Raw genomic sequence first — 26,963 nt, forward strand, 5'->3', positions numbered from 1 at the left:
CCTTCCAATGCATCCATGAGGACATGTTTGAAGAACCAGTAGGGTGTCTTGGTTGATTTGGCTACAATGGTGCAAAGATATATAGTCAAGTAAGAGTCATATGGCTGCATGGTCTGTCCAGCCGAAAGGTAATGGGGAGGCCTACAATAGCCAGAAAATTAGTGAATACCAAATCATGTGTTATGCCGTTGTTGCAGGTTGGTTCTGTGACCAGTTGCTTAATATCCATGGTGTAGAACAGTTTTAGTAGGTTCTTTCTGGTTTTCTTGGTGGTTTGGCTCCCAGGCAGATTGAGGACTCAAATTAAGATTTTAGATGTGTTGTTGATGGATGCGGTTGCTATGAGTTCTGCGATTTCATCAAGCAAGGCATTGTTGTTTAAATGTGATTGGTAAATCGTGTGAAAGGAAACTTTCTGAGTGTGAGAGAGAGGGAATTGGTAGGTTAATTGTTCCAGGGATTCAGTTGTGGTGTGCTTCTGTGATTGAATGTCCATGAGGTCTTGTGGATAACAGCAAGCCCACCACCAGCCTTTCATTTGTGGTACTTGTTTTGAAGGCTTTACCCTATCTGAACGGGGACATCCAGAATGTGTGTGGTGATCATCTCAACCATATCTGCTGCATGTAATAGTGGGGAGTGAGCAATGATGAGCATTAGTTTGTGTGTGCATTGTGGAGGTGAAGTGTGGGATGTGAATGTGGTTCTCTGTGAAGGAGATGCATGGAGGTGGGGAGTGGACTGGGTGTTTGTGTGTGTTGGTGAGGAGGGTTAAGGCATGTGTGAGGTTTGATGAAAATGCTGTTGGTTTACCTGGGATGCATGGAGCGAGAATGTAGGCCATTTTCAGGTAATAGCAGAAACACAAAGAAATCTCCTTTCATGAAGCTAAAAGAGAGACACCCTGAGATCCAATAGTCAAGAAGTGAAAGAAAGGATTCTGGTGTGCAAAAAGAGCACCAACATATATTGGCAGTGACCTGTCGGTGAGCAGGGAAGAGGTCACATGACTTGGATACACTTGCACCAGCTGTTCAATTGCAAAAGAAAAGAACTTCTGGGAGATAGCTTGAAAAGAGAAAAATTAGGCAAGTCAGGCAGGCAAAAAGAGCAGCAAAAGATTAGCAGTGATTAGGAAGGCTCGCATTTGATTATCTGCAAAAGGAAAGCATGCTGCAGTGTAGCTTAAAACATGAAAGAAGGGGAATGGAAAGGCAAAAATAGAGCCTAAATATTTGCAATGATTAGCTGGATAATGGAGAATTGGGTTCCAAAAATGTGCGAGGATTAACTTGCATCTGGGAATAGTCTTAAAATACATTTTTTTCCCAATTGCTGATATTGCCCAACAAAACTTTAGTGAATCAATGTGTGTATTGTAAGGAAGGTGTGGTATCAAAGTAAGACAGACACAAGTGATCACAGTTCAGTGGTGTTTATTGTACTTGTATCAGGGGTGTGAAATACGCATAGCAGTAAGGATTGGAAATAGTTTTTTTTTCAGTATAGGCCCTTTTTATTTGACTAGACTCCACTAGGACAGTATTAATATAATTTTGATATCGAAGCTTGCTCCCATCGTAGATTTAGACTGAGATAAACACTAAATCTATGATGTGAGCAAGCTACGACCATCAAAATAATAATAATAATATTGTCCTAGTGGAGTATAGTAAAATAAAAGGGACATATACTAAAAACAAACTATTGCCGATCCTTACCTTTATGTGGTTAATGTTCACAAAAAGAAAGAAGTGTTCACAAAATGATAAGTCAAGATATGTAGGCCGGGGCTTCCCTTCCCCACACTTTTTGGCACGGGACAATGCGGGTCACTTAATGTCACATTTCGCCCGTGGAAGCTCTGGAGATGATGGGTGATATGGAAGAAGGACTAAGAACACCAGATCAACGCGCAGTGCGGTCTTGTCTTCCTTCACTAGCAGCTTCCTATGGCAGCTAATTAAGAGCACCTGTGTGTTGCAACTCCCTTGCTTTGCTTGCCCTCAGTGAGTTCCCAAAGTGAGTCTTGCTACGCTCCTTCCTGCTTGCTTCCCCCTTCCCTTGTTGTGTGGTCCTGTTGTTCCTTTGTGTGTTTTCCGATTCCGCTTCTTAGCGGTTTCTGCTTTGCCTCCTTCCGCTTTGGGCAGTGTTAGGCCCGGACTGTTCACGGAGAGCTACGCTTTCTGCAGCTGCTTCCCCCTTCCTCTTCCAATGGGTTATGGCCTGAACTGTACACGGAGAGCTGCGTTTTCCGCTGCCATTTTGTTTGCTTACCTGCTTCCTTCACCGCGTGTATTCACACACCGCCAGGACCATTAGTCTTATCGGAGTAAAGCTCTCACGTCTCTGTTTGATTCCATACTTCCGCGTGAGCTGTTTCTTATCAGTGCATGCTGGTACTTGAAGTACTGACCTCGTCCTGTCCGCTTCAGTTCCTCTTCTATATGCCAGTGCATGCTGGTACTTGAAGTCATTCACCGCGGACATATTTTCATAAGTCTACTGCGACCTACCAGTGCAGGCTGGTACTTGAAGTCCATTGCAGCGGACCTACTTTGGATTGTTCAGCAAGCCACAAGCTACATATACCACAACCTACCTCTGCACGACCTACCAGGGTTTTTCAATCCAGCTTTTCCCTGGTTGGGGTTGGGCTCCCTGGAGTCCCCACTGCTGGGCACACAGCCGTATAGGCGAGCCCATCCATATCTCTACAAGGAAAGGGGCAAGACCACCAGCCAGACTACAAAAACAGCCTGGAGAGAGAAGAAGGAGGAGAGTTCCTCCGACAAACCTTCTGAGTTTCACATGGAATCTTCAGGTGAGGAGTGGGGTAGTGGGATAGACATTGTGATTGATCAACCTGTCAAACCTGAGACTTAAGCACAGCACACTCATGGACTTCTCCGCCACAAAGTCACAGTTCCTGTCCGTATATCAAGGCCTTTCTGTGCCCAAATCTCTTTGGTGCAAAGTCTCTTGTCTCAGAGGGCCTCGTGTTCCATAAACAATAAACAGAAAAAGTTCCTTCCTTGATATTGGATCCCCCTCTTCTGAGCTCAGATCCCCAACCTTCACAATTAGGCCCCCTCAGACCAATTTCAACAACAATATCTTCCTGAGTGATTTTTGCTATTCAACCCAGGATCCCCCTCTGCTGGGCTCAAACCCTCGTTTACACAATTAGTCCCCCTCAAGCGGGATCAGACCATTTGAAGATGTAGGTGATAGAAGACTTTCGAATGTGCAAGTATTCACATCTACAATATTGTCTTGGGTGATATAGCTATTCACCCTGGATCCCCTCTACCGGACTCAGATCCCTGTTTCCCACAATTAGTCCACCTCAGCTTGGCTCAGAACAATTTCAACACGTAGGCATTAGTAGATTTTCGAATGTGCATGGGATTCAAGTCAGCCCATTGCAGGACTACTTCGATTCACCTTTTAGTAATCTTTCACATGCTCTGGGGTACCAAACAGAGACCTTCAAGTGAGCACCCAAGTGGCGCCGGACCACTCTGTTTCTGGTACTTATTTTGGTTTCTTACAGGTCAATCGTACACAAGTTCTTTGTTCATACAATGTTGCCATTTATAATCCTGAGCATAGCACAGTCTGGTTTGCTATCAGCTTCTTCCGACTCACCAGATCTGCTGAGCTCATTGGTGTTGCTTTGCTTTCGGAATCATGGTCTGTACCACAGTGGCAATCTCTTCTCCCCGCCTTGGCTATCAATGCGGGAGGGCCTTGTGTACCATTGACAAACACTGCATTGTTCATCAGCTGTTATTGCTGGTCTTATGGTTCTTTTCCTTGAGGCTTCTGGAAAGTTGTGATCCTTTCTTTTAAAGGGCAAGGGCAATTACCTCCTTGTCATTCTCTCTGGTTTTGCCACCTTTCTGCTCGCTTTAAATTGCCATCCCAGAATATTTATGTATTTAATTTAATATATATATAGTCAACAAATACTTTACATATAAACACAGAAAAACAGAGCACATATTCCATACTAAAAACATGAAATGCGTAAAACCCATAAAATCGACATGCACATCAATTTATATGAGAAAATATTTGACTTCTTAAAATACATTCCTAAAAGAAGAAACAAGTTATCACCTTAAATTCCCTTCAGATAGATTTTTAAAAATATTCAAACACACCTGATAAAAAGACATCATAAAAAACAGTAAATTATTATCATTCCCCAATAAAAGATTCTTCCACATTTGCTTAATATTTGCCAGATCGTAAGTCGTATCGTATGGTTTTATCTATTTCATTCTTAGATTTACCAGGCTTTCACATTTGCAGATGATGTGTTTCGCTGTTTCAATCACTAGTAAACCGCATAGCTTACACCACCTATTGCCTCGCAGGATACCACATTTATCTCCCAGAATTTCCAAAGTATCAGCAGTATTAAATTTAAACAATAAGTATCATCTAATACTGTTCTTGTTGGGAAATGCAAATAGATAAATAGGGATTTCCACCCGATTCATCCAGTATTTGATGAACACACCACTAATCACTTTCGTTGCTAGTTGGATTAAATCTCTTTCTTTACCAGCTTTGTGTATTACTGTTTTAATTAGGTGCTTAGTTCTAGGCACCAAATTTGTCAAACAAGTTGATTCATTTTCTTTTGACCACTTTATATATGTATTCTTAAGGTGCGTAATACCGTTTTTTTTTTCAATGGTATCAAAAGTTCTCATAAAATCTACTATCATTGTTGCATTGTCTAAAACATATAATTTGGTGTATAACATCGCATTTTTATATTCTAAAGTATTGACAATACACATTAGATCACATTCTAACTTGATGTATTGAATAGATACGGATTTAGGTAGCCCAAGCAGAATTTTTTAAAGTTTTCTTTCAAATCTACTTAGTTCCACTTTATGCTTTTTACCCCATATCTCAGCACCATATAATATACATGGGGCCACTTTTGCAGAATATAGCATCAGTACCGTATTCAAGGAATAGCCACATTGATTTCCAATGAAGTAGCTGAGCTTCATCGTTGTCTTCGTGCATTTCCTTTTCGTCCCCCAAATTCTGGTCAATGATGACTCCCAAATATCTATAGGAGGGAACTAATTTAATGTTTTGATTTGCAATATTCCAGCTCAGTTATTTCTGATTTTGTTGTGCAGTTCTACTCACAAATGCCATCACCTATGTTTTACTCAAATTGATTTTTAAGCCATTGCTAGCTGCATACTTATCCAGCATGTTTAACTTCCACTGAAGACCTCCTGGCATAGTACAATTACAGGAGGTCATCCGTGTATCCAAGCCATCCCACCTTCAATGTGCCAGTTTTAACATCATCAGTTAGTATTGTCTTGAAAGCCACTGATAGATCTTGCAAATACAAATTAAAAAGAGTTTTGGCTAAGCTACATCCCTGCTTGACTCCACATCTAGTGGAGACCAAGCAGGAAACTTTCCATTCACTGTCTAGTCTTACTGTCACTGAAGTGTAACTATATAAAAGTTGTATCATAGATAATAGCCCTGTTGGTATATCCCACTGTATTAATTTATCCCATAGTTCATTACATAAAATAGTATCAAAAGCAGTGCTAAAATCAATTAAAGCATCATATAGTGGTAATTTTCTCCTATTCCATGCATATTTAATTGATGATGTTAAAATCTCAATATTATGTATTGTTGATGATTTTGAGTGAAAACCAGATCAATTGGATGGAAGTATTTGCTTATCAGTTATCCACTGGTTCAGATCTCAAAAGCAACACTTTAGCAAAAATGTTTGCGGGGTCCAACAGCCTTTTTTATGTATGGGTACTATTGAACTTTCTTGCCGCAATTTGGGCACCTCCTTATGTTTGCCAATCCATCTAAAAAGTATCTTGTAATGCTTGGGACCATTTTTCAGATGATAGTTTTAATAAAGCATTACACGTGCCATCATGGCCAGTCGCATGCCAAATTGGTAGGGTTTGTATCATCATATTAAGTTCTGATACAGATAAAGTACATTCCCATTCTGCCTCTACAACCTCTGATGGAGCATCAAGCGGATAATACGGACCTAAAGTTTTAGTCACATGCACTACCCACTATTGTTCACTTACAATACTGATGGGTAATAACATCTTTTTTGTTTCCTTTATTATTGACCATACCCCTTGATTATTGTTTGTCCTTGTCATGTGAGCTAGGTTTTTCCATATATCATTATTTTTCTCCATGTTATGACGCCATACATTTTATTTGCTAATTGTATTCTAGCATTAGCACATCTCCCTTGAAATTTTTTAGATGGCTTATTATTATTGTTAATCTTAACCATCCCTGAATAGCTGCTTCCTTGGGCATTTGTCCTCACTCAGTGTGCTTTCGTGCTCCGTTTTTCATCCATGTGGGAAAGTGTGATAGAAGCCAGGGTGTGTGTAATTAGCAGTAATTACTTGACTCTGCCTGACCCTTGTGTTGTGACATGTCAGGTATATGGCTCTGGTGTCAGTCCGTTGTTCCTCAATATGAACTGCCCGTGAGAAAGTGTTTGTGTTGTAAAAGAGAGGTTGGGGTTGAGTCTCTAGGTATCCTACTTGGTAGGATGGGGAAAACGTGTTAAAAGGAAGTGGGTTACCGCGTTTTGCACTTTATTGTCTGACTTCCACTCCACGAAGACCCCCCCATCCAGGTGATCCTCCCACACTGTTCCAACCCCAGGAACTTGATCCAATACGGGTGACTGTTTCCTAGCCGCCTTGATGACAGATCCTCGGGACTAGCGGGTGAGACACCTACAGGTTTCTCACAGTATTCAATGTTTGACTGGTTGCCCTAACAGTTTGTGCCTGGTGCATGCAGCTCCTATTTTCAAAAGTGAATATTTGTATTCCTATAAAATTAGGCTTGTTTCACATCTGAACATTTTAACTGTTTGATGAATACAAAACTTATGCACACCTGATGAACACCCCATGTCCACAGTATAGTGCATCATGAAACACTTGTGTATAAGCGCATTATAAATGCCATATCATATCATATCAACAGTGAGATATTGAAGACATATCACTCATTTACATGTGTCTTTCAGTCATTAGAAGTTGAAATGCGACACCCTGAAGATAATCGGAATCAAATACAGGAGCTAGGACAAACATTAACAGATGGCAGAGTAATGGATGAATTGATCAATGAGAAACTGGAAACTTTCAATACACGATGGGAAGAGCTCATACAAAAGGTAAGCCCACCCTTTGGTAATTTTTACACTTGTTTGTTTCTTTTTCATTATGCCATTTTCAGGCAGCTTTCGGATAACTGCATCCGTATTATCACTAAACAGATGACGTAAGTATATAGCTGTCAGTGGTTTCATGATTGAACATCAGTTGTCACATTTCTTTTATTTTTTATGTATTGCCAGTTTAAACATTTGGATATATAGAATGACTATATTAATTCCAGATAATTCTATTACACTGAGTCCTTCTCTTCCTCATCCAAGTCCTGACCAAATGAGGGATCCCACCTCCCAAGTAATGGCATAAACATTAAATAAATACCATAAAGTATAATATCCCCATCACCAATGGGGAGTGGTGTAAGAGTAGGTTTCTCATTCAGCTCCTCCAGTCATTCCAAGCTGTAATCACTGCAACATTCATCCTGGAAAAGAAGGGTGGGTTTCAGGAATGGGCAGAGGAAGAGAAGGCATTAGTGTAATGGGATGATCAGTAAGTAATTAAGGCATTACCTTTTTTTCCCGCTTATTCATACCAATCCTGACCTAATTAGAGCTCGAAAGCAGTACACCAGATATTGCCAAGGACAAATCCAAGAAAAAGTAGTGCAAATGTAACATTTATTAGTAATGGCTAATTATTAACCAATAGTTATGATTCGACAACATGAACCTAGACAGATTCACCCCCAAGCTGACAGACAGCGTAAATCGTTAGGATTCATTGTCGATAGCAGTCTCTCCCTCCAAAAACAATGGCCCAAGACCGCCCAAACGGTCTGCCAAACGGCCTTCCAACAGTGGCTTTCAAATTATGTGAACTACCAGCCACCATATAAAAACCTTGGCATGGCTTATATTTCAGATTATCCTGCCAACTGGTGATAGCTGATCATAATTATTATAGTTTTGGTTCAGAGGTGGTTTCAAAGGGCCAGTTTCTCAGACTGGGCTTTCCAATTCGTCTCTGGTGCACTGTGTTGTGCTAAAAAAACACATTCTAGACCACCTTGGTCTTTGCATGCGTCTGCTGCCTTACAGATGAAAGGTATTGTTTACTTTAATGGGTTTTCTCTGTGTTGGCAGGTGCAGGTTTTTCTAAAAACAAGGAAGAAAAATTCTTCGGTAGGTTCCTCTCTTGAGGCTGTAGAACGACCAGACCTAGTGCAAATCTCTATCCGCACAGGTCCATCTCAGTCCGAAAAAGGACCCCCACACCAAGCACCTAGGGGTCCACCTTTCAGGAGAAAAACCTCAAGAGAGGAACCTACCGAAGAATTTTTCTTCCTTGTTTTTAGAAAAACCTGCACCTGCCAACATGGAGAAAACCCATTAAAATAAACAATACCTTTCATCTGTAAGGCAGCAGACGCATGCAAAGACCGAGGTGGTCTAGCATGTGTTTTTTTAGCACAACACAGTGCACTAGAGACGAATTGGAAAGCCCAGTCAGAGAAACTGGCCCTTTGAAACCTATTCCCATTCGATACAACTGTATTTTTTTTTTAGTGTGACTACGATTTTGGGCAACACACAGTTGGAAATCCCACAAACAGTGCTTTTGTTTTGTTTGGTTCAGAGGTGCACATTTTAAATGCAACCTCTGACTGCAGTGGCTATTCTACCAGATGCAGCTGTCAAACATGGCACCTGTCATCTCTGAACCTGATCTGTGTTACTGGAAAGTAGGTGCTGCAGATCAGGGAGACTGATGCAGCAGGGCACATGTTGACACTATGCTTTTGGCATGGAGCTTAATGAAAATCAAGCAGACCACCCTATCTGAGATGGATTACCCTCATCATTGCATTATCAATAAAAATCCAAAAAGCCACAGCTTTCACACCCTTACCAGATGACAATCCTTCACACCTACCGCATATGTTTCTTTGTCTGCTGGGTGCCCCCATCAACACCCTCTATTTACAGTGGTTTGGGACTCCGTATTATTGTGCTGGAGGGTTGGGCTAGCCGCTTAATTCATTTTCATGCTAACCAGACTAAGCGTAAGGGATACAATTGTGGTAACCATAGTTTTGGTGCACAATGCAACTAACTGTATCTCCACGGTTCTATGAATCAGGGATGATTGTGGAAATGCATACCGAGCCTGACCTTTAACCAGTGTTACCTATGAAATCTGTTTGGAAATATATTTGTGTTATAGTCTCCTTCCTAATTAGGCTCTATGCACTTTATATGCATGCTGCAGTCTAAAAGGAATGGTCCAACAGAGTTTGCAGGGACCAGATGCTCAATGACTGCATGCTATCTAATGCATACTGCGGTATAGGTTTCATTGCATCATTAAGTATCTTCAATGAATTAGACATATAGGGCCTCATTCACAGAACATTTTCCAATGGGGTTTTGCTATTTATAAAATGCTTCTGTTAGGCCCATATTGCGTACAACGCATATTTGTTTGTGTCCATAACAGTGAGCATCTATCTGTTAACCAACACCATGCCTTTACCACATGGCGCCTGGAATGGCATACCAATGCACCTCAGCTTTGACCAGTGGACCATCCTTCTCGCTCTTAAGGAAGGCACGGAACAGCCAGCTCAAAAGGAACACCTGATCCACTGCTGATCAGATGATAGCACGTCTCTCTCCACAGGCTAGCTCTGTTCCCAGTGTTCGGCAGGCACTTCTCTCTCTCTATCTCTCTCTCTCTCTCTCTCTCTCTCTCTCTCTCTCTCTCTCTCTCTCTCTCTCTCTCTCTCTCTCTCTCTCTCTCTCTCTCTCTCTGCATTGTTCGGCTTCTTTTGTACAGCATTACTGGGCTTTCTAGCTATATAAATCCCACACATGCATGCACATTCACGCTATTGAAGTATTAACTTCACTGATGTGTTTTTTTTTTTTTTAAATAATATAAGACCGCACAATCAAATGAAAAAAGCCACGAAGCTTTCATCTAGAATCTTTGCACTGCAAGTACTATTGAAAGGATATTGTTATATTTTTTTTTATTTTGCGAAAAAAGCTAATATTAATGAGACTTTAATAGTGCCATAAAATAATCCATGCAATTTTCTTAAAAAGGGTTTGGCGGCTCATGGACCTCCATCCCAAATTATGTGATTGCTATCTTTTGCCAGTCTGCTCTTCCTCACGACGCTGCTCAAAAGACGGGCTCTTATGTTGCTAATTTCAATCCCAGCCATTAGCGATTTTACAGAAGCACATTTCGCCGAAGGAGCTGTGCAGCTCTGAAACGTTTTAGATTTCTCACACTTGTAGGAATGGATTATCGTGGATTGAATTGCGGTGACCGTGACCTTATTCCCAGCGCCTGAAATCTCTTGAACTGTATAATGAGATCAGGAAGGAGTGGGCTAGACCTCAGAATAGATTACCGAATTACCGAAGGCAGAGGATGGGTTTTCTCACGCAATAGCTGCCGTGCCACAGTGACACACTATTTCTCCCCATTTAACCCTATATTTCGGGTCTGTTTTAAATCCACAATTGTAAAGGGTTTGTACGTTTTCGCTCACGTGAACACGGAGCTTTAATGAGTGGCAGATGCCAACGAAATGGGTCGTATAAAAAGGTGTTTGCCGTGGCATGTGTTGTCTGCTACCGTTGTTCCTGATTTCTTACTTATTTACTTTTCATTTCTGCTCTGCCTCTAACTCCCACAGGCAGTTCGCCGACAGAAGGTATTGGAGCAGAGTATCCAGTCAGCCCAGGAGATTGATAAGGCCCTCCGCCTAATTCAGGAATCGCTCACCGCAATTGACAGACAGCTAACGGTATACACCGCTGACCGGATTGATGCTACGCAGGTGCCTCTGGAAGCTCAGGTAAACCAATGATTTCAAGTGCAGTGCCGAGTGCGACAGAGTGTGGCTCCTAGTTAACTAATAGATGTATTCGAAACCTTAAATGGAGAAGCAACACACGAACGCGTGAATATCTGAAAAGTTTGTTCTGGCTTGATGTTATTAAAATCTGATATTTTAAATCTCATCGTACTCTTACAAATATGTAATTAAAGATACATTGATGAAAAGCATGTTTGGGCCTAACCCAAAAATTGTTGCACGCCTGAATTCCATATGTATAGATAGCATTTACAAACAAATTCTGGGCACACGTTTACTGTAACTGTATACTTCTTGGTAAAGCCGATTACGGCCCATGGGACATTCAGCCATTGCTGAGTTGTTATTGCAAGTGAAGTTTTCACTTAACATGTTCTATCTTTCTGGGATCAGTACGACTGCCTGGCAATTCTGATGAAAACTTTAATAGATGTGAAATTCCCTCTCCTTGTCCCAGGTATCGGAAAGGGTTAGTCACACATCTGAAAAATTCAATTTATTTGTATGCAGCTTAGATTGAGCCTGCTGTTGGAGGGTGAAACTGTGAGGGTGCATCAGGGATCCTGACAGAGAATCCCCTTTGCAGCAGCTCTGCAGGTGCGGCTTCATGTGCTGATGAACTTTGATGTACAGGTAGTGAAGGTGTGCAGCCCTTCCCCTCCCACATGGCTGATACATGTCATCTGCTTTCCAAAATATTTACAATATCTTCTCTAGGGCTGTCTGCATCTGGTAACTCCCAGGTGAAGTCCTATTTTCACCCTCCTCCTCTTCCATTAGATCCTTTCTAAAATAGCTGCCCTCTCAAAAATAATGAATAATGTCAGCCCCCTCCAAGATGGCTTTTGGACTACTCCCACTTCATACACACTATAGACTGAAGTTGTTACACACTATTTAATGGAGGATTCATACCTTTATCGAAGCATTTCAACATATTTGGGTCCTTTGTTTTCATCTTGCTCAATGTCCCTTCCACCACATTAACTTGTTTCCTTTCTTAGTTATGTCCTTTCTGAAAGCGTGTTACTATCCCTCAGTTCCATTAGTCTCTCGCTCAGATTACTGTCTGTTTCACGATTCACTCGTTTTTGACGTGATGCTCTGTCTTTTCCATTCTGCTTCAACTTCCTTCAGACTAATTTTTCAGTTCTCTGACTTTCTGTAACAGAGTGGCAGTCTAGAGTGCAGGGAAAGGATGTGTGACAAGTTGACTTCTACCCTGGAGGAGTACAAAGATGAGAGGAGGCTAAAACACCCACTCAGCCCTCACAGGCTTCAGCCTCCTCCCACTCTCAGCACTTGACTTTGGGTGCCCACTGGCCTGTGTTGTCTCATAGGCCTGCACCTACTGTTTTGGCGGTTGACCACGTTACCAAGTGATCTCTGACAGGCACTTGACATATGCTTGCAGCTTACTCCCTAGCACTTCCCTCTGTGGTACTCATAGCACTTACCCCCCTCCCTCGTCCCTTCTCTCTCTCTGCTCTTGCCCATTCTGAATGCTCACAAGGCCTAGTAGGACCGCCGCTTTCTCTCTCTTAATTGTTATTATATTTGCCTTTCATTCCCTTGTTTGCCTCCTGTTGCCCTGTGGGCGCTTTGAAACACAATTTACTTGATGTATAAACACCTTACAAATGCACAATAAAATAAATAATGAAGGTAATACAAGCACAGTCAACAGATATACCTCCTTTGTCTTTTGTGGTCTTGTGGGCCAAGGGAAGGCTATACTCTTAAGAGGGGTGTGAATGTGATTCAGTAGCAACCCAAACAGCAAAGTACTAAAGGACAAAATGACAGAATCTCCAAGCAAGGTTCTATAAAAATATATACTTTAATTAGACACCACGTAGAATAATAACTAACAAGAAAACACTATAAAAAGTCACCCCTGTAGAAGAAATATATAATATGCACAGGTAGAATTGATGTAGCACTCAGGGTGAAGAGACAAGGAGAGAAAGGCATTCAAAATACCACAATGTTCAAAACAATATTTCTTAAAGTTGCAAAAAAGGATTCAAATGACCTAGCCAGTCTCTAGGGTACAAAGGTGGACCATGGCAGCAGATATCAGTCAAATACCTTCCACAAATGTCTGGGGGGCAGGGTTCAATATCATCGAACCAGACTTCTCAGCGTCGACCGCAGTGTCGACTCGAGTCACAGATCCGGCAGTAGGGATGGTCCAGCAACAAGCTAGCATCGAGGCAGGGTCGTACAGAAGTGGAGTTGCTGTCTCAAAGCATCTACTCTTGTTGTGTAGATTGAGTGGTTATCAGGCCTGGTTGAGGATCAACAGCGGTTGAGCTGGTACCAAGAAGCGCAGGCGGGTCTGTTCGATACGAAGGCTCAGAAGTCATGAATAAGAGAACACCAGGGTCAGGTTGGTTTACTCACAGGTGCAGAGGTGAAAAATCTGGCATTTTGGACAGCGACTCTAGCAAGGCAAGGCAGCCGTACTTCATAGTTTGTTGGCATAGTGCATCGAAGAACAAGGTCAAACAGTGCATGACGGTTTGGAGTACAGTGGATGCCAAAGGGCAGCATTGACAGTACTTGCTGGATTGCTCACCATTGTGGCACACTCGAATCACGATTTGGAGTGGGCTGTTGACAAAAGGGATCACAGCTGTTCTGAATTCTAGGTGCTGTAGGTCGCACTCCAGAGTTGCAAGGGCAAATGTCAATTGGTTTCTTGGGCTCCTAAACATGGGGAAGCTGTTACACACCTTAAGATGAGATCCTCGGCACATGGTGGCTGGCAGGGAGGCAGGCCTATGGTCCAGCAGCAGTGTTTACCCCCAATGGTCCATAGAGGTGGTTAAGGGATAGATCTTGCTTCTGCCTTTGTAACCTCTGTTTTTACCCCACAACTGGAGGACTTTAGAGAGGTCTGCTCTCTCGGCATGGCCCAACATAATCTTCAGGATGGTTCAAGATGAGTCCAAATTCTTCAAAGAAGTGGTGGGAGACCCTTCTTTTATGGGCAAATGTCCCCAGGTGATTGGATTAAAGCTAGCCTGCTTTCGGGTCCAATCCCTGCTCTTGATATGTGGAGACGTTGCCCCTATGATGTCACACCCAAAGTGCTTTGCTCCAGAGAAAGTGGAGGAGACAGAAAAGAGAAGGAGAGGCAGAGAGAATCAAGATGGAAGAAGCCTCTCAAAACTATACAGAACCCTCTCTGTCTATCCTAGATCTACTTATCCCCTTCTCAATAGGATCAAAGGCAGGCATTTATAAAAGTAACGATCTGGTGTGAGGAATGGCTTTCTGTGAATGGGTATGCCTCTTGGTTTCTGCTCCTATGCCAGCGTCCTGTGGAGTGGCTATCCCAGATTGAAAGTGTGTTGCCTTACAAAGGAAGAAATAGAGGCATCCCACCAGGCTACCTTCCTGCCAGCAGGGCAGGGTCCATCCTGTCTAGGGCAATACAGATAACACTTCCACAGATGAACTGGGCCCATAGGGATGACACATTTGCAATTTCAATTTATTGTGGATGGGATAACTGAGAGAGATGTACCCTAATTCAGGTATGCCTTATATGTACCACCAGGACCAAATCTTCAAAGATATATAGTTTTTGGAACAGGGGTTCATATTTTAAATGCAATTCACTGCAGCTGTCAAGAGGGTGCCTGTGACCTCTGCACCTGCTCTGTGCCAATGGTAGAGCAGATGCGGCGATTCGGGATACTGATGAAGCAAGGCACAAGTTCACGCTATGCTTTTGGCATGGAGCTTATGAAAGGGGAATCTGATCAGCAGATTCCCTTTCAGAGATGGAATTACCCACATCATTGTATTATTTATTACAAATCAAAAAAAGCTAGGGCTTCCGCAGCCTTGCCAGATGGTAATTCATCACCAAATGACATTATTTGCAAACTATAAATAAGTCAAAAGGTAAGTGCTTATCTGGCTGGCACTTATGATTTGACAAACAGATCTCAAAAGCCCCTAGTCCACAAGGGCAAAAAGGCATAATATCAGATTCCCAGAAGTATGTGCTCTCTGACACGTTCTGTTGCTAGAGAATGAGAAATTAGATTGCCTCTCTTTCCTTGTTCTAAATATCAGGGATTGACCATTTCATGCAGATTCCTATCAGTTTAGAGCCTAGACATTCTGCAACTCAGGCAACATGCTTTTCCTTCATTATTCCAAGATGTGCAATACTTCATTGAGCACACTTTGAGGTACACTACACTCCTTAGTTCATACTTGTTAAATGTTTTTTGTTCCTGGATAAAAGAGGAATCGCAGAAGTTTGCGGTCTGTTCTCTCACGGGTCAAGTGTGATCCTTCTAACTCATCATTATACTTATAGGGCTTTTCCACTTGCTGGAAGTGCCAGAATGCCTTTGTGATTGACTTCTGTTCTGCAGGAGTACAAGGATCAGTAGAGGTACAAATGCCCACTCAGCCCTCACACTTCTACACACCAAGAGCCAACACAGTCATAAAGGTAAAACAGGCACAGTCAAGCAACATACCACCTTAGCCTTTGGTGGTAACATGGACAGAGGTAAGGCTATACTCTTAAAAGCATTGTGTATGTGATTCAGAAGTGACCCAAACAGCATGTACTTTTATGTCAACATCTGCAAGAAAACTAAATAGAACAACTTTACAAAAACCCATTCAGGTGGTAAAGACAGTGGGGGTGGAAGAATAGAGAGAAAGCTCAAATTCTTGGTGAGGATACAGTGGGCCTCATTACACGGACGGCGGTGGACCAAGGTGCTACTAGCACCTTGGTCCATGCCGGTAAAATACCGGCACTGCCTTGGAGGAAAGGGGAATTACCGCCCTACTCCAAGGTTGGTGGGGCGGTAATTCCCCTTCCCCCATTGCCCTTCCCCATTCCCATTTTTGCCCCATAGGGCATAATGGGAATGGGGAAGGTGCTAATTATGGCACCGCAAGTTGCGGTACCGTAATTAGCTCCCTGGTCCCTTTAGGGGTTGGTTTTTAACGCCTGCAAAAAGCAGGCGTTAAAGTCTCCAACCCGCAAAGGGACCTCGTAGTAAGGCGGTAAGGGTTAACGGTCACCGGTACCATTAAAGGTGACCGTTAACCCTTACCGCCGTCCGTGTAATGAGGCCCAGTGTTGGGAAGACAATTTCAGTGACCACAATATTCTTTATAAAAGGTTAGGTTTTTTGGGGGGGGGAGGTGCACAGGTGACCTAACTAGTCTCTAGTGTCCAAAATGGACCAAGTGGGCAATTATGGGTTAATATTACCATCTTGGTGGTCCAACTACAGCGAACCAGGTTGTTTGGTGCTGTTCATGCATTCTGAGGCTGTTCAAATGCAGCAGTCAGGTCCTAGATGAGGAGCTGTATGGAGCAGGGGTCCAATGGAGCTCATTGTGCTTCGAAGGTGATGCAGAGAGATGAGCGGAGTATGAGGGGCTCCAGAATCAGTTTGATGGTCAGTTCAAAGAAGCTAGTGACTGCATAGTTGTTGCCTGTATGTTGGGAACCGTAAATTGCAACATGTCCAGTACCAGTGAGGATGCCTATACTGCAGTAAATCCTGGAAACAAGGTATCCATTGAGAAAGCCCTATATGCTTTCACGAAGAAGTAATGGCCTTTTGGACAAAGTCCCGGAAGAAGTGTGAAAATGAGTAAAAGAAAGTCTGGTGACGTCATGCAGTGCAGAGATGACACACCTAGATAAAATGCACGAGGAAAAAGAACATAGATGTTCTATAAATTCTGAAGAAGAGGTGGTAAAGATGAGCAACATTTTTGGGCTTGAGATGAAGATGCTCATGCTACAGAAGCACTGAAGAAAATACAGATCAGTTTACACTTGTACAGATGCAGTAACGGAAGTCGACAAAGTGATCTTAAGGCTGGCTATGTAGTGAATATTTGAGGTGATGCGCCAATGAATAATGCATAGGAATGTATTTAACCTGGAAATGATTGGAAAGGGTTTTTCAGTGTGGCACAGTTGGAAAATAACTGATGGCGATGGAGAAATACAAGAAAGGATTGGCTGGCCAAGCACAAAGAAGACAGGGCTACTGTGAGCCTGGATCTCCATCCAGTAGTTACATGAACGTGAGAAAGAAACAAACTTCTGTTTGAAGTGGAATGGAAAAACACTGAAGGTGTCAAGAGTTCATCATTTAATAGAATTTAATGCTGCAAAAGGGTTACAATGCGGTCTCCAAGTCACATGGTCAGACCATAATAGACATTGGGTCGAGCTACACAGAAACCAAGAAGATACTCCCTTTATTTCTCAGGCACAGAGAGCCCAGACAAAGCCAAGTTCAAAGCCTTAATGGACTGGCAGACTGCAAGAGTGATGGTAGAAGTTGCTGGGGACCCTAATTGGTGGGGAGGCATGATCGCAACCACTCTCCCTACACCTGGTATCGTAGCCTCTGTGCTGCGAGCGTGTGGAATATTCCAGAAGCATACAAAGGTGCCAAACCAATGGTACGGGCCCATGTATCAAAGAGCCCTATAGTTTGTATAACCAATGAAGTGTCGAGTAGTAGAGTGACACAGAAGATGATTTGCACTTGGGATGGGCTTAGTTGACCATCTGATAGTATAAACCCAATCACAACCCCTGTTAGTACGGAACATATACTTAGATGTTCTCTGTAATCCTTGCACATCCCCAAGTAGGTTTTTGCAGTTTGCCACGTAGTGTGATGTCACTTATGATGAGTTTTGATTATAAAAGTTGTGTTTTTTATGATATGCGCTGAGAGAAATCGAGCACACCTCGGTTGATTTCTGTTGTAACTATCTGTTTTAGACAATTGAAAAAAAAACAGCACTGAGTTTTGCCAAATTCCTGAGTCAGTTTGATTATTGATGTTTGAGTAACTTCTGCATCCCCATCTAACTCAAAGTATTGCTACCTCGTTTTAAAGGGCCCTAGGTCTATGACACAATACGCTGGCAGCTGGACGAGTTTGATGAAGCACTCAAGGCGATGCAGATCATGAGGGCCACCAGGGTCGGCTCAACAGTCGAGACTGGATGTGCAAGTTCGGTTTGAGTAATTTGATGCAGAGTCCAGCGGTCGGGGCTCAAAGATCTATCGGGGCCAGTTTGACTGTTGATGACGATCAGCAGCAAAGATGCTGGTGGAACGAGAGGCGGTTTGGGGGTGGAAGATGCAACACAGGAGCATATAGTTCAAGTTGAGGTAAATACATGCTCACCTAGCGCTGTGTGGCAGTGAAATGGTTTGAATCATCAGTTGAGTTTGAAAAGCTAGGTGAGTGAAAAAAGGCAACTCTGAATGGTCCTGCAAGTTTAGAATGAAGTGAATCTGGCTAAAGTACAGTTCGACCCGCTCGATGCAAGTAAGCAGAGAGTTATGGACTGTCTTGGCTTTCTGGATGCTTTCAGTCCCACTTAGGGGTATCAGGGACAAGACCAGGGTTTAAAGATAAGCAATGCCTAAAATGCCACAGGTCCTTTAGGCTACATATATCAGAACAACAGCAAATATGGACCTGGGAACATGAGATCAGAATATTTCTTAGAACTTGACAACACCAATTTATGTCAAAAATATACTTATTTATATATAACCTTAAATGTTTATTCGTATACAAGCTTTCATGATACAATCAAAATAACTCTTGTTTCCAACCTCCACATCTTCATACCACCATTAATTCCATTCTTCATTCACACTCACTCTTCAAACAGGGTAATCTATAAACATGAAAGCTCCTACTGTTACATAAATCACAACACCTCTCTCAATTTTCAGTAAGTGTTAATACAACAAATCAAATAGCATCATGCTTATTCAATGTGGCTCGACATATGTTTCGGTCGTCAAGAGATAGGCTCCCAATTGAGCCAATCAGTGTAGGCGACCTTCTTTAGGAGACGGATGGTTGGATTCAAACCACTCCGAAATGTCACAAGGTGGGGGATGTCATCTAGCGACAATCTATAAATAAAAACATACAATACATTGAGGTTCCAATCTCTTATTTCTCAAGACACAGCAAGAACTTGTGTGTATACCTCTATTAATATGTATACTAGCTAACACTCACCACAGAAAACAATAATGGAGTCAGCAGGGAAGATTAATCCTAGAGTTGTAACGGGTTACTCCACTCAAAGACTGCAACAGAAGAAACGGACAAGGCACTTCAATCAGCCTCCCTTCTGATGATATCCACAGCCAATATCAATATCATTTCACTGTGTGATATCTCTTAAATGCCTCCCCTTACCTGATAACAAGCTCAGGCGCAGAAGCATTTCTCACATAGTCCAACGATCCATGTTTAGCCTCATAGTTTTTAATTCTACGGGAAAAACAGCCCCAGACGTCTCTAGGATAGGACACAGAGAATGTGTGTATGAGTACCTCACTCCAGTATATCCTGTAATTATAGGTGATTAAGCCTCTCATTCACTCACCTCGAGTTATCGATGTGTAGAGTAAAGTTCTACAATTCCACACTTGAATCTGGGTTCCACAGCCCGATAATCTGGTAATTTCTGTGTTTCTGTGGGGGGTACACAGGATAAAATCCCATTACAATTCCTGCCTAGTCAATCTGGTCAAAATGTATTAAGACAATCACAAACATAGCTCATTTCGTCATGTTGTCTCACACGTAATGTGCTCACAGTACTTTCAACTGTGTCAAAGGAAAAGAGAATGGGCATAACGGCCCATACCTCATAGTTGTGGTGCAAATACCATACACAACTCTCCTCCCCTCCGTTCCATACATACGGAGTTGTGTACAGCCACTTACTGATTTAAAGGGTTGTGACAAGAAGTATTGGTTCGCCGTCACAGCCCGTGTTTGCACTCATATCCTGTCCTTGCCTATAACATGATTGTTTCATTACACGCGCCTGCATTAATGGCTGTGATATGGTGTATTTCATGCACCTCTCATTCACATTCAGTACCTAAGTGATTGCAGGTCGATGAATTACTTGCCGTTTGACTTGCGGGGCTCTCACTTCATGCAGGGTTCTACTCTCTATACATTCTCAAAGACAAACTTCTGTGCGTGTGGGCGTGGCTTTCTTGTTATTGCAAAATGGTAAACAGAGTCAACGCACTACCCACAACCCAGTATATGGGAATTCTGGGATTTGTAGTGCCCCACATGGAATCATATATATTTCTGTGGGCCCATTCAGGTCTGTCATTACAGTTTATAGATGGGAATTTAATCAGACAATATAATCAAACAGCACATACTCCCGCCTCTGTACATGCCGAAGGAATGGACTAAACAAAAGACACATTCCCAGATCAATGACTTAATTCTGATGTCTCTCCATACACAACTGGGACCCTCACCCGTATGATAAGTGTCACACACTACACATAAAACTTATTTTAGAACACCAAGCATTTTTGTTAAAGGAAATGTTTTCAATATTGTTGGGGTTTTTTAATGTGGTACTGGTTACATGTACTCCCAAGCAAACACTCCAAAGAATGAAAAGATCATGTACTCTTTTCATTCTTTAGAGCGTATGCTTGGGAGTACATATAACCAGTACCACATTAAAAAATCCCAATAATCCTGACAAAAATGTCCTTTAAAAAAAATGTTGATTGTATCAAAATTTTGATTGTATCATTCTGATATCTATCATACATGAGTGTGGAGATCTACACACTATATATGATCTTTTCATTCTTTGGAGTGTATACTTGTGAGTACATGTAACATGTACCACATTAAAAAATCCTAAAAATCCTGAATGCATTTCCTTTAACAAATGTATTTGGTTTTCTAAAATAAGTTTTTTCTGCTCATGCAAGAGTGTAGTGTGTGACACTTATCATACGGGTGAGGGTCCCCGTTGTGTATGGAGAGACATCAGAATTAAGTCATAGATCTTGGAATGTGTCTTTTGTTTAGTCCATTCTTACGGCATGTACAGAGGCAGGAGTATGCACTGTTTGATTATATTGTCTGATTAATTTCCCATCTGTAAATTGTTATGACAGACCTGAATGGGCCCACAGAGATATATAGGATTCCATGTGGGCCACTACAAGTCCCAGAATCCCCATATACTGGGTTGCGGGTAGTCTGTTGACTCTGTTTACCATTTTGCAATAACAAGAAAGCCACGCCCACATGCATGGAAGTGTGTCTCTTGAGAATGTATAGAGAGCAGTACGCCGCATTAAGTGAGAGCCCCGCAAGACAAACGGTAAGTAATTCATCGACCCGCAATCACTTAGGTACTGAATGTGAATGCGAGGTGCATGAAATACACCATATCATGGCCCTTAATGCAGGCACGTGTAATGAAACAATCGTGTTATGGGCAAGGGCAGGATATGAGTGCAAACACGGGTTGTGACGGCGAACCAATACGCTTGTTACAACCCTTTAAATCAGTAAGTCGCTGTACACAACTCCGTATGTATGGAACGGAGGGGAGGAGAGTTTTGTATGGTAATTACACCGCAACTATGAGGTTTGGGCCGTTATGCCCATTCTCTTTTCCTATGACACAGTTGAAAGTACTGTGAGCACATTACGTGTGAGACAACATGACAAAATAAGCTATGTTTGTGATTGTCTTAACACATTTTGACCAGATTGACTAGGCGGGAGTTGTAATGGGATTTTATCCTGCGTACCTCCTACAGAAACACAGAAATTACCAGATTATCGGGCTGTGGAACCCGGATTCAAGTGGGGAATTGTAGAACATTACTCTACACATCGATAACACGAGGTGAGTGAATGAGAGGCTTAATCACCTATATTTACAGGATATACTGGAGTGAGATACCCATACACACATTCTCTGTGTCCTATCCTAGAGATGTCTGGGGCTGTTTTTCCCGTAGAATTAAAAACTATGAGGCCAAACATGGATCGTTGGACTATGTGAGAAATGCTTCTGCGCCTGAGCTTTTTATCAGGTAAGGGGAGGCATTTAAGAGATATCACACAGTGAAATGATATTGATGTTGGCTGTGGATATCATCAGAAGGGAGGCTGATTGAAGTGCCTTGTCCTTTTCTTCTGTTGCAGTCTTTGAGTGGAGTAACCCGTTACAACTCCAGGATTAATCTTCCCTGCTGACTCCATTATTGTTTTCTGTGGTGAGTGTTAGCTAGTATACATATTAATAGAGGTATACACACAAGTTCCTGCTGTGTCTTGAGAAATAAGAGATTGGAACCTCAATGTATTGTATTTTTTATTTATAGATTGACGCTAGATGACATCCCCCACCTTGTGACATTTCGGAGTGGTTTGAATCCAACCATCCGTCTCCTAAAGAAGGTCGCCTACACTGATTGGCTCAATTGGGAGCCTATCTCTTGACGACCGAAACATATGTCGAGCCACATTGAATAAGAATGATGCTATTTGATTTGTTGTATCAACACTTAATGAACATTGAGAGAGGTCTTGTGATTTATGTAACAGTAGGAGCTTTCAGGTTTATAGATTACCCTGTTTGAAGAAGCTAGATACATGGAGTGTGAGTGTGAATGAAGATGGAATGAATGGTGGTATGTAGATTTGGAAGTTGGAAACAAGAGTTATTTTGATTGTATCATGAAAGCTTGTATACAAATAAACATTTATGGTTATCTATAAATAAATATATGTTTTGACATAAATTGGTGTTGTCAAGTTTTAAGAAATGTTCTGATCTCATGTGCCCAGGTCCATATTTGTTGTTGTTCAGGGACAAGACAAGTCCATGTTCTCTGGCTGCCAGCAACGTAGGCCTGTGCAAACCTTCACAGGTCCTCACCAAATTGGCATCCTATCAGCAGTGTGGCTGGCACTGGGCAGGCCTTTTTCCATCAGCAGGATCACACCCAATGTGCCCTGTAGTTGGGTAGGGAACGGAGCTCACCTCTGCTTTGGTTGGATGCTCAGCCTTTACATCACTGGTGGAGGGCTCTGGAAAGTCAACTCTCCAAGGAGAGATCCAATTAAATCTTCTTAAACGGGTGGAGTCCAAAAAACAAAAATAAAAGATCTGACAAAGTGGTTGGAAACCCTTTCCTTTAAATGCAAAATCCCATATATGATTGAACTAAAGCTAGCCTGCATTAGGGGTCTAATCCCTAAGCCTGAAAGAAGTGGCCTTTGCCTGTCTCACATAACACCCAAAGTACTTTGCTTTAGAGGTAGTGGAGGGGACAGGCTGGAGAGATAGAGAGGTAGAACAAAATGGTGGAAGTCTTTCTGCACTGAACAGAGCTCCTTTGTCTACACTAACTCCACACCTTCCCGTCTCACTAAGATCAAAAGCCTTTAGAAATGCAGCACCCTGGTGTGTGGCTACTCCCTTTGAACTGTTGTGCTTGTTGTGGTCCTTTGAAGCTCAGGCCCATGAACAGCTTTGTGTAGAGTGGCTGATGGAGGGCGTTACCTTCCCTCACAAAGAGATCAAACATGGCCTGGCAATTCAGGTCCCTGTCCTGTCGCTTGACAGAGCCAGACTGTCTCGCCAGAATACACATTACTTCTACAGCTAAAATGGCTCACAGGAGCTGACATGTGCAATATCAGTTTGGATGTTACTGCATGAACAGTGCCATGAACCATCCCTAACTTAGGCATAGCTTATAATTATAGTTTGCCACCATCATAGGCTACTTATAAGCATCATAGTTTTCGTACAGGGGTGCGTATCTTAAATGTAGCCACAGCACTGCAGCGACTTGGTTGTCACTGCTGCTGTTAGATGGGCAACTGTGACCTCTGAACGTTCCCTGTGCCAGTGAGAGAGGAGGCACTGGATATCATCCGGGTGATGTAGCAGGGCACATAAAAACACTATGCTTTTGGCATGAAGCTTATGAAAGGGGAAACCTATCAGCAGATTACCCCTTCAGAGATGGAATTGCCCACATCAGTTGCACTAAAAATAATAAAGCCATACCCTTACCAAATGGCTGTTCCTCACAGCCTAGCAAAGCCATGTCTGTAACTGTGGGCTTGCAGCTAGGCCAATAGTGATGCAGGAAGATTGCTTAGCTTAGCATGAGACGTCTTAAAGGGGAATCACAAAAAGCACTAAATCATTTAGTAGGACACTCTGCCTAAATATGTTGCTAAGGACAATGCTATGAAGGACTTGTTTATTCGGCAATAGCCTTCAAGAAAATACAAAGGTTTTGTATTTTGCAAAAGAAACATGAGTATAGTAAGTAACCTGTCAAGCCTTCTACTGACAGCATATCCTAGAAAACAATAATCATGGAGAAGGTGGCCAGATTTAGTATTATCCTGTGTTTGTCGTGTTCAGGGTGCAACGCCAAGATGAAACTATCAGAAAAAAGAAAAACACATTCCGGAGAATCAATTACATTCCTGCATTATGCCACATGCTATAGTGACTACTTGCTTTATCTTGTCAAGTGACCTTGTGGCTTACAATATGTGGTTGAGGTGGCACAAAGCTTAAAAACTAGGATGATTGTTAACAGATAGTACTTTGGGTTCAAACAACCAAAACATTGTTAGCCAGTCATCCGAACAGTTGATCTAACATGGCCATAAAATGTCATAATGCATGTTTGTGATGTTGGACAAAATTAATAGCTTTCAGCAGGCAAGATACCCATCAGTGCCCAAGAGATGGACACTTGATCCATACTTTGAATACACTGAAAACAGCTGGTCTTAATGATTTCTTTTAAATGTATCCTATGGTATTTGTTACATTTTTCATTTGGTTAAGCATGCTTTACCATTCTAGTGCTAGATTGTGGCATGCAAAACACAGGGTAAGTCCGATGAGAATATCTTTTATTCAAAAACAGACTCACCAGATAGAAGCACCACAGGACAAAGTGAGACACTCAAAATTGACTCTACCACAATCACACATGGAATTGAGTCTTCACGACATCTCAAAGCGGATACCAATTGCGACTGACGTGAGGAAGGATAGCTCAGGGGCAATGTGTTTGTCTTGGAAGAAATACAAAACAGCGCAACAAAGGCTTGAATCACTATCCTGTGCTTAGAAACCACTTGCTGGTATTAAGCAAGTTATAAAAGAACAACTATATTAATAATAATCACCAGGCATGTATACCATTGACAGGAGTAATCATGTACTATTAAGGACAACAATGTAATGATATTTGCAATATACATTTTCTGAAGCAATCACTTATCTTATAAAGATTAGTTGGGTATTTTGACTGATGAAACAATGTTTTTTGATATTTTGCTAATATTGTGGGGTTTAATGGCAGCCCCAGGATCAAATTAATGGAAACTCCATGTTAGGGCCCAGCATGCTGAAATACATTTTTGTAATGGTAAAGGCACATTGTGAGCTGACAGAAAAAGGAAGCTTTTAATTTTCAACTATTACTTTAAAAATGCTGTGTTCAAATCAAAAGAAATATATGTATTCAATAGGGCTTTGCATTCCATTGACAGAACTCTTGAGGCCTATTTTTCAACACCAGCTACCTTGCTGACAAAAGGAAGATGCCTTGAAAATGTGGGCATTGCAGTTTGGTTGAATTGACTTGTTTTACAATGAATCCCCCTGGCCTAAATGGCTTTGTGAGATTTAACCCAACATTTTTTATTCAACGGATTTTTCACTGAAGCAAATACATCGAAAAAAATACAGAATCTTTTTTTGTATTTTTTATTAATGGGCTCACTCCACATGCCCCCTGTTTCTCTATGTTTTTAAACCCCCACCCCTTCTCACCTGTTTTAACCTGTTACTATATATATATATATATATATATATATATATATATATATATCTTTTATTTTTTTGGTGAATTTGCATTTGCTTTGGTAAAATAAATGCCTCGAAAAAAATATTTTGTAAAATCACTGAATACCAGCCTAAACCATTCAAATAAAGATCATAAAGTGAGGTGTACAGTGATGTTATGAGGAGAGATATTGAAAGGCTTCATGTTAAACAAGCCTCATGTGCCCAAAGCAATGTAACCTGCACCAATATAAGTGTCTGTTTCTAGAGGCATGGCTGGAAGTTCTATTTCCTGGAAAATGACCTTAACTTTCAGTTGTGAGACATCATTTTAAGTTCCATTTCCCATCAAGGAGTCAGTTCTATTCAGGACAATCTGGCAAAGGATTTTATGAGTGCCTGGTCTCTGGGATATGCCACAAAGTGACCATTAGCCTTAGGAGAAGAAAGGCTAATAGTTTTACTCTACACTTAAGTCAACCATGAGGCTGCAGTGCATGCAGCACATGTTTCATGAGAAGTGAAACCTCCAACAAAAAATTAAACCCAGAATCATATGTCTGTAAATATGTAGCCATGGGCTTGTATTAGGAATTACTTGTTCCCCTTTAACCTTTGAACCATGATACTTACAGGACTGGGGAATGTACATTTTAAAGCTTATTACAAGCCTGTGATGTTGATTCATTTTGATCAAAATCCTAATTTTGGAAACCCTATTACAACTTAAATAGAATGTTTAGCTCCCCAGAAAATGTTATGAAGCTGAAATTTGGGGAGCTGGTGGCTTATTAAATTAGATATCAGCCACGGAAATCTCGGGTTGGAAAACTGTTATAATTGTTGTGTAAAGGGCACAAAAATGGCATTTAAATGTGCAATCTCGTGTCAAGCCTAGGGTCATCTCGCTGAGTCTGGCATGTGTGGAGGAACCAAAAATAATATATGTTGTTATGTTCATTTGTAAAAGAAATACGTTTCTCATGTCAGACTTTTTCAGTGCAATATTACATGTGTTAAAAAATATCTTCTGAAAATGGTGGGTGGGTTCATCCTTCCCCCAATTCCACTTTATATTCCAAGTGGGCCTATCCATAGAGAGGGGCTAAACCTTGGGTGGAGGATTGGACCGTAAATGTCTAATG

The 26,963-nt window shown here is 41.7% G+C and overlaps 1 protein-coding gene across 9 annotated transcripts in view; it reads left to right on the forward strand.

Annotated features, from left to right (window-relative positions):
• DMD (dystrophin) overlaps positions 1 to 26,963 on the forward strand; it is a 7,616,828-nt gene that overhangs the window by 2,824,094 nt on the left and 4,765,771 nt on the right. For 8 of the 9 annotated variants that reach the window (XM_069639082.1, XM_069639084.1, XM_069639079.1 and 5 more), the window contains 2 exons: positions 7,097 to 7,246; positions 10,900 to 11,061. In XM_069639082.1, the coding sequence (XP_069495183.1) occupies positions 7,097 to 7,246; positions 10,900 to 11,061 (312 nt within the window). Of the gene's footprint in view, positions 1 to 7,096; positions 7,247 to 10,646; positions 10,809 to 10,899; positions 11,062 to 26,963 lie in introns of those variants that run through there. The other variant, XM_069639088.1, reaches the window with a different exon arrangement.

This window comes from Ambystoma mexicanum, chromosome 7q, assembly GCF_040938575.1.
Source record: "Ambystoma mexicanum isolate Mex_15411 chromosome 7q, UKY_AmexF1_1, whole genome shotgun sequence".
Lineage (NCBI taxonomy): Eukaryota > Metazoa > Chordata > Amphibia > Caudata > Ambystomatidae > Ambystoma > Ambystoma mexicanum.